We start from the raw sequence: 12424 nt of genomic DNA on the forward strand, positions 1-12424 counted from the left end.
AGTGGTATTGGAACATTCCAATACTATTTTATTAGAAGATATTTATTGAGAAATTACTGGAGACGCTCCTAGCCATATTGAGCAACACTCGGCAAGTTGTGCTGCCTGTTGTCCCCCCGCCGGCCACCGTCAAGCAGGGTGAAGTGGTATGCTCCACAATGTGCAACAATATGTATCCATATAAATTGTTATAGAAAATAGTTTTACTCCTTTTATGGTACAATAAATTAGAGTCCGTACTCTTTAATGACATAGAAAAAAAGTTCACGTTTTCCAAGGGGAACTTTTTGTCCTGTGAATCTTGCTATGATCTACAGCGTTCATAACAGATCGGACGGCCACAGAAGCAGCGATACCCTCTCTCTCCACACTCACCCGTTTCATCTCTCTAGTGACACCAGTCGCCAATCCGTCAATCCTCTTTCACCTCCGAGGCTCCGACCATTCCTAAACCCCTAAGCTAGGGTTTCCGCACCCATGGCGACCACGCCGCCGCCGCCGGCGGAGATTCTCGGCACGCTCGGCGACTTCACGTCGCGGGAGAACTGGGACAAGTTCTTCGCGCTCCGCGGCACGGGCGACAACTTCGAGTGGTACGCGGAGTGGCCGAACCTCCGGTCCCCGCTCCTCGCCCTCCTCGGGGACCGCGGCGCCGCGGGGGAGGCGGATGCGGGGGCGGGGGCAGCGGCCCCGGAGATCCTGGTGCCCGCGTGCGGGAGCTCGGCGCTCTCGGAGCGGCTCTACGACGCGGGGTTCCGCCGCATCACCAACGTCGACTTCTCCCGCGTCGTCGTCGCCGACATGCTCCGCCGCCACGCGCGCGCGCGGCCCGAGATGCGCTGGCGCGTCATGGACATGACGGACATGCAGGTACGGCCCGTGTGCTACATCGAGTAAGGTGTATGGGTTGGTGTGGCTAGTATAAAGCTCGGGTTTTGGGTTTACTGGCGAGGCTGTTGCCTGTTGCGGGGATAATTGGGGACATTGATGGTTCCGTAGTTGTAAGTTTGGTAGTTGAAACTTCAAAATGGTTACATCCATAGCACTATATAGTTAAGAGTCGTGAATTTTGAGCCTGCTGATGATTTTTGAGCTACTATTAAGCTTTCTGCTTTGCATATTCTCCTGATTGGACATGATGGTGTTATCTAGATGCTATCAATCGCTGGTTGTAGCGCCAATTTAGTGTGGCAAATTCTCCTGATTGGACATGATGGTGTTATCTAGATGCTATCAATCGCTGGTTGTAGTGTCAATGTAGTGTGGCAAATTCTCCTGATTGGACATGATGGTGTTATCTGGATGCTATCAATCTCTGGTTGTAGTGTCAATGTAGTGTTTATCTGAGTTCATTGTGAATTACCTGGCATGGCAACTCTTGACTGTTGAGCTCAATGTTATTGGCAATTTGAGCAGGCATTGCACATAGTTCAATTATGTTCGGTCAACTTGGGATTTATGAATTGAGTTCTAGCATGTATTAAATGGTTGCGACCCAAGGCAGCTGTTGTGGTAGATATATTGGTTGTTCTTGTCGCCACCTGAGGACTCCGTCTTGTGCTTGTCAGACTGGAGGCGATGGACGGTGACGGTCAGGCGGCCCTGGCCCCCCTTGATCGTTGTGATCTCGTCCCGGACAGAGGAGATTTCAGCGAAGAGGTTGTCCATGTTGGACTTGAAGTCGGCAGCGGAGATGGTGTCTCCCATCGTTGAGATGGCGACGGAAGCCTGAGAGAATGTGGCGGTGGCGGCAGGAAGGCAGGATCGGAAGTATACTGATGCCAGATGTTGTGGTAGATATATTGGCAAGATAGAGACCCAATGAACTCACCCTCCCTAGGAGGCTCTGAGTAGTTTAGATCTTGTTTATTGCCTAGTATCCCAAAGAGTTCAGCCATGCTCCTTTTGTAGCAGCGGCACTAACAAATTCCCTAACAAACTCAAACCAATCTGCTAACAATAACTCAAACCAATCTGCTAACAATACTAAAACAAACTAACAAACTCTAGCCACTAGATGATGGACCTGCCGGCTTCTCCTTCTTCATGCACCTGTACTTGATCCCCAAGAAAGCGTCCACAACAGCAGCTTACAAGAAACATACTATGGTTGTATATTCGTGGTTTCTGCAGCATGATAAATGAAATCAATCCAAAGGAAGATGCATTTTCATTGATTGAGATTCTGAATGGCTCCGTACTATACCTGCTGGGCATTATTTTGTGATACCTGTTGAAATGTTTGTTTAAACTTTCTGCACTGCCTAGTTTTCTAAATTTTCATGTCCTACATATTTGTAGTTTGTCTTTGACCCTTTCCATTGATAATTGCTTGGTGCTCCTAAACTTAGTTCGATGCACTTTAACTCTCATCAAGCAATATATTTCTAGCAAAAATTACGTGACATTAAATTTCTTCTTTGCAAGTCATCAATGCCATACTTGGCAGTTTTTTATGCTGTATCTCCGTCATTTATTAATACACATGTTTTGTCAAAAGTAATTGACATCTAAATGCCTCTTTGCACATGGGTCATCTGGCTTCATTCCTGGAAGTTTTTCATTCTTGGTAAATTTAGCAACTCTTAATACATATTTCCTATCAAAACTATCTGACATATCAAATTACCAGTTTGCAGATGGGTCATTTGATGTCATTCTTGATAAGGGAGGATTGGATGCTCTTATGGAGCCAGGGGCTGGGACAAAACTTGGGACAAAATATCTTAATGAGGTATATCGGTGGATTTATGTTGAATTTTAAATGCTCTTGTTTAGTTGTTGTAATGGATATACCCCTTGGTTCTGAGGGAAATGCTATTTTCTTGATGATATGCATAACTGAGCAGGCATCTTTTGCAGGCCAAGAGAGTTTTGAAATCAGGAGGGAAGTTTGTGTGCCTTACCCTTGCAGAATCTCATGTTTTAGGTTATTTTCTGTCAATTCTCACCTTCTCTTTGCCTTTTCATATTTAATTTTTATTGACTTGTTATGCACCTTCCGGATTTTTGAGGTTTGAATCAGGTTGTTCGTAACTTTCAACCATGCTTCTTTCACTTTGTTTTTCTTTATGTGGTTGTACTGAGTTTTTCCCCTAATTATAGAGAGAAACTCTGACCGTCTATATTTCTAACTACATGTTAGTATAATTTCGAAAGTTGTAAGATCATGATGTTGACATGCAGCCAATTGAGTTTCTTTCAAAAATATTGGTGGTCAGGAAGTTTTAGAAGTTCGATTTCATGGATTCTTAAAGAACAATATTAATTGAATGGTGGGACTAACGCTGTTTTCCCTTTCCCTTCTTGCAGGGCTTCTTTTGTCTGAGTTCAGATTTGGATGGGATATGAGTATTCAAGCTATAGCTAGTGAATCCTCTAAAAAATCTGCCTTCCAGACATTCATGGTGGTCATGGTAAAAGGGAAAATGGGTGTAGTTCAAACAATAAAATCATCGTTGGATCAATCTGCTGAATACTGTAACATGAAACAGGTACTGTTAATTCTTCTGATAGCTGTATGAATGATCAATGATTTAGTTCAGCTCAGGATATTTGTTCGTTTCGTCATTTGTATGTTTTATCTTCTGTCTGTTGGTGCTGCAGGAAAATGCGGTGATTCGAGCTCTTGGAAACGAGAATATCATCCGGGAGTCATATTCTTCTGGTGTTGATGTGCTCCTCTCATTGCGAGATCTTCAGCTAGGAGCTATAGGAGATCTGAAAGTGATTGTCCCAGGACGAAGGAGGCAGTTCATTCTTGGTGAACCCGAAACTTCGCTCTATTGCTACAAGGCTGTTTTATTGGACGCCAAGAAGCAAACAGAAACATTTGTATATCACTGTGGAGTTTTTATTGTGCCTAAGGTCTGTTTTATGTTGTCAATTTTCATTGTTGCATTCTCAGTATTTACTGTTAGTTGTTGAAAAATGTCCGTTTTACTACCTTCACCAATCCACATTGTCCACCTAACCCCCTGAACAAAATTTAGGCTCGATTTACTCCCTCGAACTATTTCGGTTGGTCCAATCTACCCCCTAGTGGCATTTGCATTTTTTTTGTTTCTCAGTGTACAGGTTGAGTTTTAAGTTCAAACTTTGTGAACAGATAGAGAAAATGATGCTTTATTTTAGAAAAATACATTAGGGATTTTTCATGGTTATTTTCATAGGTTAGGAACATTTAATACGAAATTTGATCCTAAAGATACAAAACTGCATGAAAAGTAATCGTGGAAAATTTTTAAAGTATTTTTCTAACATCGAGTATCATGTGACAAGTTACCTCACAATATTTGATCTTAAAACTCAACTTATATGTGGAGAAAAAAGAAGAAGAGAAATTTTATTAGGGGTAGATTGGACCAACTGAGATAGTTCAAGGGAGTAAATCGAGCCTAAATTTTGTTCGGGGGTTTATGTGGCCAATGTGAATTGGTGAAGGTAGTAAAAAAGACCTTTTCCAAACATATCAAATTACTCGAATTATCATGATGAAACGAGTTTGAGAATCTGGACACACCACAGGAAAAAAGTAAACTATGTCTTTTTTCATTATTTTGGGGTTGTTTTCGAGTGGGGCGGGATTCATTTCCATTTTTTTCATCCACATTTTTTTATGGAAGCCTTCGACCTATGCTCTTTACACCAATTTTAAGTGTGAATGCGACCTTAATTAATATTATAGTTCTGCATACACATGCTTATTGCCTGATGTTATTAAATGGTGATACTTGACAAGAAAATGCAAACATCCAGTTATTTGAAACTATGTATAGTATGTACAGAGCATGGAACTGTCCAAGCTATACCATCCTGTTTTCAATCGTCATTTCTTTTTTTTATGGTTTTGCTAAAGCACCTTCAATGAAAGTAATTAAGTAAGCAGAGAGTAAATGTCATGCAAACGTGTCAAGTCGACCAAGTCTGGAGATGCTCGTTTCGCTATTGGAGGGCTTTCAGGAAAAGGAAAACAGAGAGGCGCTCTAGAAAAAAAATGAATTTGGACGTGTAGCTAGTGCTTGCTTGTGAATTTTGACAGAAGTTTTGATCCTGGAGGGGTAAGAACAGTGTGAAACAATAAGCATCAAGGACAAAGAGTGATAAACAAGCTGCCTCACAAAGTCGCCGTCCTTTGAAGTTTGTAGAAGAAAGGATACCTTGCCTAAGGATAAATTCTCTCTTGGCTGGGGAGGAAAATGCAGCGCAACCAATAGTGGCATATCCGATAGGCTGAATTAGATTAAAACTGTGTTTCGCTTAACAAACTAATTTCAAAATATGCTTGATTAAATGCAAATGAACTGTTGGCTACAAAAGGGTTATAGTAACACTTGCAGCTGTAGCTAGAAGTTAGGAAAAAAAATTCATAGTTCCTTGGGCTTGAAAGTCGCTAAGGAACACAATTTGATTTCAGGCTCGAGCTCAGGAATGGCTATTTGCTTCAGAAGAAGGACAGTGGCATGTTGTTGAAAGTGCAAAGGCTGCCCGTCTAGTTATGGTACAATTATTATGAGTGCGAACCAGCGTTATTGTTACATTTTATTTATGATTATGTGGCTGGATTTCATTTCAACTTCTCATATTTGTATTATACTAGGTTTTCTTGGACAGCAGACATGCAAATATCAACATGGATATTATTAAGGTGGTATTTATTCTTACATTGCTTTTGGTTGCTGAAGACTCCTATTTTAATATGTTGCCTGTCCTTATATTATTATTTTTGCTATTTCCAGAAAGATTTGTCTCCACTTATTAAGGATCTAGAGCCTGGAAATCCTGAAGAGGAGGCCCCTATACCGTATGTTTCTCAATGCTTTCTAATTGGATTTTCATCAGCATCTCTTACTAAAGTAGGCATTTGCAATGTTTAGACAATAATGAAATGAATTAAAATTATTAAACGAAACTCTAAAAGTTTGTATTTTGGGCAAATAACGATTTTATCACTAACAAGGACTATATCAAGGCTTTAGTGTTTGGTTAGGATTAATGGTTACATGGTTTGAATAGAGGTCCGCTGATGCCAAATAAGCTGATTTGGTATTTCTGGTTCTGACCATATTTGGAAAGATAGGAACTGAGCCATGCAGTCAAGCATAGTTGGTGGGAGCCTTTATGACTCGAATTTGGGTTTCAGATTCTTGTTTGCAGTGTCACCTAGTTTCTCGTAGGTTAGTCAAGCTTCTTTTATTTTTATTCACGAAATGTATATACTATTATAACACTCACGCCACCATGAACGGGAAGAATAACAGCTGGGGACGCGCCCTGTTCACACCTAGGCCTGGATCCGGCCTCGCTGCTGGAAGACAGGAGAAAAAGCCAGATGGACATACCTGACCTCTGCAGCCCCTGGAGACTCCCCACCGGAAGCAAGTGTTCCTCCGCCGTCGCTACCAGACAGCCCGAAACTCCTGCACAGGAGCCAGTGGGATCTGTAGCTCCGACTAGTTCTCCAGATCCAATGAGCTCCAACCCCACAAACCCGTAGCCAGCACCGGTGCGGGCGACGATGAGCTGGAGTGAGGGCCTGAGGACCTTAGTCCAGGCTTGCCGGCCTCCACTTTGCAAGCATCGCCAGGAAACCTTATCCTAATTCTAGAGGGACCTATTCTTCTACACTGCCGTGCAACCATGTGTCCCCCCTCACATCCGAGGTCAGCGAGGCCACTAGAGGTGAAAGGGAATGGTGGCCTGACCGGCGGGAGCACCTGAATCTCCCGCCCCCTTCTCAGTCGCCTTAGATGAGGAGTTGACTTGTGGCAGAGAAACCAAATAGCTTCTTTTTATGTCAACTTTAAAGAAAGAAGCTAGAAGAGACAATACTAAAAAGGCAACTAAACCATTGTAGCATTACCATAGAAATTATTATTTATGGTTCAAAAGAAAAAAAAACTCGACCACGGGGGGAGACTTCCCCAATTCCCCCGGGCTTTGTTCTAAGAAGATGCCGTGCTTCAAACCTGGGTTGGGATTGGAGTTTCAACGACTCTTGAAGTTCAACGCTCTAACCGGTTCACCACGAGAAGATTGCCTCTTATTTATGGTTCAAAGGCATGGAAGTTAGGAACTCACATATGGTTCATAAACATAAATGTGAATTTTACAGTTAGAAATTGCAAAAAAAAATTATTCTTATGGTATTTTATGAATAATAAATTTGACAAATATTATACTTCTCGCTGGCTTTATAGTTGCAGAAGTGTATGCCAGCATGTCGTTCTATTGATACTTATTGAAGTGAGATATGTGATTATTCCAGACTACAAATTTGCAGTTACCCTTGGTACTGAAATATGACCTGAAAGTCACTTCATTTTCTTCATTCCATGGAAGAGCCAGCCACTTATTACATTTCATATTAGTAAAGAAAACTCTCAAGTGAATGACTTGTGTACAATTATTTGCATGAACGAAATGAATGCCAATGGGCACTGTGGAACCTTTTTCTGTCAGTTGTTTTTTAAAAAAATTACAAGTAACCTCAGAAATTTCTATGTTTGATCTTCTGTTGATGGTATGTCAACAATCCTCCAGGTTCATGATGGCTGGTGATGGTGTGAAACAAAGAGATGTTCTGGAAGAGGTAACTATAAATATCTATTTTTCTCTAAACGCCATTGTTTGGTTTAGCTAATTGTAGAGTTGATTAGGAGGAGACATCCAATTGAATCTTCTTATTGTACTTCCCCCTTTCATTCTATAAGGCGTGCATGCAGTTTAAGAGTAAAACCTTGTAATCTTAAACCACCAATTAGCCTTGCAATTTTAACCACATGACATATATATATAAATCTTGCAATTTCTAACCACATGATACAATTAGCCTTGCAATTTCAACCTTGCAATTTCTAACCACATTATATAAATATAAATCTTATTAAATGGTATCACTGTGTTAACATTTGAAAGCACTTTGTTGTGGTTAGAATTTTGTTGCTACAACCATTGCAGTATAAGAGAAACCAAAAGTCAAAGTCTAATTTTGGAGTCTGCTGAGTCAAACCCCACATTATATTTTGAATCGGAGAGAGTAATATAGAGTAAAAAGTGCCAAAACTTTGAACCTGTAAACCATGAAACTCCAATCCTGCCAGTTCTTTACACAATTGGTTTTTATTTGAGGTGTCAGCTATGTTGTCTTCTGTAACCTGGCTCCTAGGAAGAATCAAATATATGTTTCTAGCATACATGCTAGAAACTCATATGCTTGTTATTAGTTTTCTCGATGCAGACATGACAACTAAGAAATGAATTGTAATGATACTATCACAGTTCACTTCTTAGTTTTAGCGTCTGATTACTTTGAGTTGCATACTTGCATTATTGCATAACCTTCTCAGCTGACCTCTTATGTTGCATTTGAAAGGCGACCTCAGAAATAACTGGTCCAATGGTTGTGGAAGATGTTGTCTATGAAAATGCTGATGGAGACCAAGGTTCCATGCCTGAGAAAATGTTCCGGCGCCTTGTTTTTGGAAGAAGTTCTGGCTTAGTGCAATCTGAAGCGTTGCTAATTAGAGATCCTCACAGTGATGAGACAGACAAAAAGAATAAAAATGCATCTGCAACATCTAAAAAGAGAAGGAACCAGAAAAAAGGTCTGTTATGAATTTTGTCTCATGTAAATTTAAATATGCAAGGTGTTTTATGGTGGTTGCTGTACTCATTGGTTTCATAGATTCTAGCTGATATTTTCCCTCTCTAGGGCTTTTGCTGATCTCATGTGTGTTCACAATCTGATATTTGTTTACAGAGTTTGGTACTTTCTTAAAATCATAGGTCCACAATCTGATACTTTCTACTAACCAATAATTCATTTTATTTTGTTGAGAGAGCACATCATGTATTTACTTTGTAAATATTTGTTGAGTTAATACATGCAGCCACAATTGTTTGAAGGGAAATTCATCTATTGGTAGTGGTGGGGTGGATTTGTGATTTACTTTGGCCTTTATAATCTATTGCTCCCTAGGAGTTTCAGAAATCTTATCAAAGTAATTGTAATGCTTGCCCATAATCTAGAATTGCTGCAAAATCTGTATAATTTTGCTGCATTTCTGATAGCAATGCTAGTTGATTGTATAAATTTGTAATCACTATCAGATTCACTTGATCGTAGGAAGAAGAATGATGAATCCCCTAGCTCCCTTCTACTGAGTTGTTGAATGTTGGAACAACTACAGTTACCTGATTCTTATTGTTTCATCTCTTGTTGATTTTCTTATATTCACCGATTCAATAAGGTACTCAAGATTAGGCACTAATTTGCATTTGTTCTTCTGTGGTTTTAACATCCAATTACATGTCATGCAGGATCCAAGAACAGCCTGAGAATTGACCATAGCTTTCTTGGTAGCTCTTATCACAGCAGTATCATATCTGGGCTTTCTTTAGTTGCATCTGCTCTGAGTGCCTCTTCTGCATCTGGAGAAAAAGTAAGTTTTATGCTCTTATTGTACATGAATGATTTCAACTTTTAGAAGCATGAACACAGAGTACTAGGGTTGGTCCTCTATTTGAGTAGTTGAATTGCCATTATCGTTGAATGTCCGCTTCGTTGTACTACAATTGGCTTCTTAATTTTTTATTACGGTGTATGCAACAGTTTTTGTACCTTAGGTTCGATTTGCATTTTGTAGGTCAGCACAACTGTTATAGGTCTTGGTGCTGGTTGTTTCCCAATGTTTCTCCGTGGATGTCTCCCTTTTGTAGATATCGAGGTAATAGAAATATAAAAGCCATTTATCTTTGACCACTTATTGAATGTGCTGATCACACTTCTCAAAATTTACAGGTTGTGGAGTTGGACCCCTTGGTAGCTGAGCTAGCAAAGAAATATTTTGGTTTTTCAGTGGATGAACAATTAAAGGTCAGTTGCTGTACTCCTAGAATAAGAGAGTTCGTTACACGCCTCTGAATAACTTGGACTTCAACTATTTTCCGTTGATATTTGAAAATTTCCTTGTATGGCACCGGTTAACTCTAATGTACACTGTATGCCAATTGAAAGATCCTTTGCCCCTGTTCCAGCAAAGTCCCATAAGGACAGAGTTGAAGTTTGAGTTATGGAATAGTATGGAAGGAACTTGCCAAAAGTCAGGCAAACATTTAGCTCTGAGACAATGATCAGTATATCATGGATGTAGCAATTGTTCCAAATCATTGGAGGATCTGCCTACCTGTTACTTTGGAATCTAAAGTTGATTGAATATATGTTGTGTACTTAATGCTGCACTCGTACGTAACATTCATGCCAACATAACAAACATAACAACTTCCATTGCAAGTTATAACATTTTTACTCTGGTCATAAAACAGTGAAATTAAGTTACCTGGTAATTAAAACTTACTGATCATTTGAAGGTTACCTGGTAATAAAAACTTACTGATCATTTGAAGGTGGTGTGGCCAGTTTTGTCGCAAAAAGCAGTTTCATAACTTTATAATTTTCCTATGTTTTGCAAATACATTACAAAGTAGTCGTTGAAGGTAGATATGAAGACCATATCAATGTCTGAATCAACTTTGTATTTTGATCCCAATATGTAATTTGTCAATTTCCGAACAACACCTAACTGCAATTCCATTAGGGAAATGCTATCTTTTTTCATTAATCCACGGATGATCTTATTTCTTGCATTTCTGTCATAGTACTGTTATGATGAGCCTAGTTCAGAGCCCAGATCTTCCTATTTTATTACTGATATGTCCAGAATTAGTAATATGAGCGGTGCTTCTCTCTCATTGAGCTTCATTCCCATCTTCCCATTTCCCACTTGTTAGGTGCATTTGGGGGATGGGATCAAATTCGTTGAAGACAGCGTTGCTGCAAACCATTCTGCGTCAAATGGCAGTGCCAGAAATTCAATCAAAATTCTTGTCATTGATGTTGATTCATCCCACCTGAGGTATTGGCTTTTTTCATGTCTCCCTCTACCATTGTATTGCCATTCCTTTACCAAACAATTTATTCTCAGTAGACTCTGACTTGAAGCCAATGGTTGTTCCCACAGCTCTGGGCTGTCTTGCCCGCCAGAAAACTTTGTTGAAGATCCTTTCCTTCAGAAAGCAAAAGAGTTACTTTCAGAAGGCGGTCTTTTTATCATCAATTTAGTCTCACGTTCTTCTTCAGTGAGGGAAATGGTTGTTTCAAGGCTTAAAGTGGTAAGATATGTGATGCCTTATGGTTTCCACTGCATAGGACATCTAAGATATCCAAACGCAACACCACTCCTTAACTGCAACTCTGTTTTGTAGGTCTTTGAACACCTGTACTCACTGCAACTTGAAGAAGACATAAATGAGGTTCTATTTGCGTCCCCAAGCGAGAGATACTTGGACATCAATAACCTTGACGCAGCAGTTGCCAAATTGAAGGATTTACTCAAATTTCCAGTGGATGTAGAATCGGATATAAAGAAGTTGCAGAGACTCCGGTAACAGTCTCACCTGATGCTGAACAACATCCATTTGCATCCACCAGATTTAGGAGACATCTCAAGCTTTTACTCCCCAGAATTAGGATCGGATTAGCTAGGCATGCATGTTTTCCCATATTTTTTCCTTGCCAAATTTTGTGGGTAGAACAGTGCATCTGTACAGATTCACAGGAGGTGAGTGGGGAAGATAGAATGTGCATGATGAATGGTCTCTGTTGGTTTACAAATTTGGGCAAATCTATGATATGAAAGTTGGGTTGATTTCCCAAGCCTTGTCTGGATACTTGTCTGTCGTACTTAGCCTTCGAGTTACCACGCTGAGTACAATTAGAGACTTGTGCTAAAAGCAATCCTCAGATGTTTCACACTTAAGCTTATTCCTTAAGGTCAGAAGAACGTTCGCAAAGATACCTAAGTACTGAACACCCACCGAGCGCCAACGGTTGTGATGTGCTGGTTCACCGGCGGGATGGATTATATTTGTGCAAACTAATGGAGCAATTTGATTTCTATGATTACTTGGAACCTCTTAAAATTTTTTTGGTGTGGTGTAGAATGTGGAGAACGCTTCATTGAGTTGTGTGGTAGTATCTTGCTTTCGTTTGCAGGACCCTATTCATTGATTGCCAAGATTATTCCTTATGACCTTATATTTTAGGCCAAGGATAGATCTTCACAATATGTGAGACTTTAGATATCACAGGCTCATACCTCTCAACTAACAGATCTTGGTACCCTCTACGTCAACGTCACAATGCTCGTGAGAACCATAAAAATATTCATATCTTGGCCGGGTTTGGTAGTAGATGATTGATTCTTACCAGAAATGTTGTTGGACCGGTTAATTATTTCCGTGTACACCGTGCATGGAAACCATAGTTTGTTCAAGCAGCCTACTTGAAAGTTGAACCACTCAAAAGCTTCCTTCGGATCCCCTCCAACTCTTTGGCCGTCGATAGTGAGACGGCTGTATTGAT

At 40.2% G+C, this 12424-nt stretch overlaps 1 protein-coding gene across 1 annotated transcript; it reads left to right on the forward strand.

Moving 5' to 3' along the window:
- Window positions 1–397: 397 nt before the first annotated feature.
- LOC112899790 (methyltransferase-like protein 13) lies at window positions 398–11720 on the forward strand. The gene is made up of 16 exons (XM_025968397.1): window positions 398–870; window positions 2633–2734; window positions 2863–2929; window positions 3313–3494; window positions 3607–3867; window positions 5417–5500; window positions 5600–5647; window positions 5739–5803; window positions 7543–7591; window positions 8375–8606; window positions 9322–9443; window positions 9648–9728; window positions 9803–9877; window positions 10792–10916; window positions 11022–11172; window positions 11266–11720. Exons 1-16 carry the CDS (start codon window positions 478–480, stop codon window positions 11446–11448), a joined length of 2220 nt encoding a protein of 739 aa, XP_025824182.1. The 5' UTR covers window positions 398–477; the 3' UTR covers window positions 11449–11720.
- Window positions 11721–12424: the final 704 nt, after the last annotated feature.

Source organism: Panicum hallii, chromosome 7 (assembly GCF_002211085.1).
Source record: "Panicum hallii strain FIL2 chromosome 7, PHallii_v3.1, whole genome shotgun sequence".
Classification (NCBI taxonomy): domain Eukaryota; kingdom Viridiplantae; phylum Streptophyta; class Magnoliopsida; order Poales; family Poaceae; genus Panicum; species Panicum hallii.

Excerpts from the sequence above, each read along its gene's own strand:
- LOC112899790 (XM_025968397.1), top strand. The coding sequence starts at position 478 with ATGGCGACCACGCCGCCGCCGCCGGCGGAGATTCTCGGCACGCTCGGC. Across the intron at positions 2,930-3,312 it reads TGCAGAATCTCATGTTTTAG|GGCTTCTTTTGTCTGAGTTC; the intron begins GTTATTTTCTGT and ends CCCTTCTTGCAG. Across the intron at positions 3,868-5,416 it reads GAGTTTTTATTGTGCCTAAG|GCTCGAGCTCAGGAATGGCT; the intron begins GTCTGTTTTATG and ends ATTTGATTTCAG.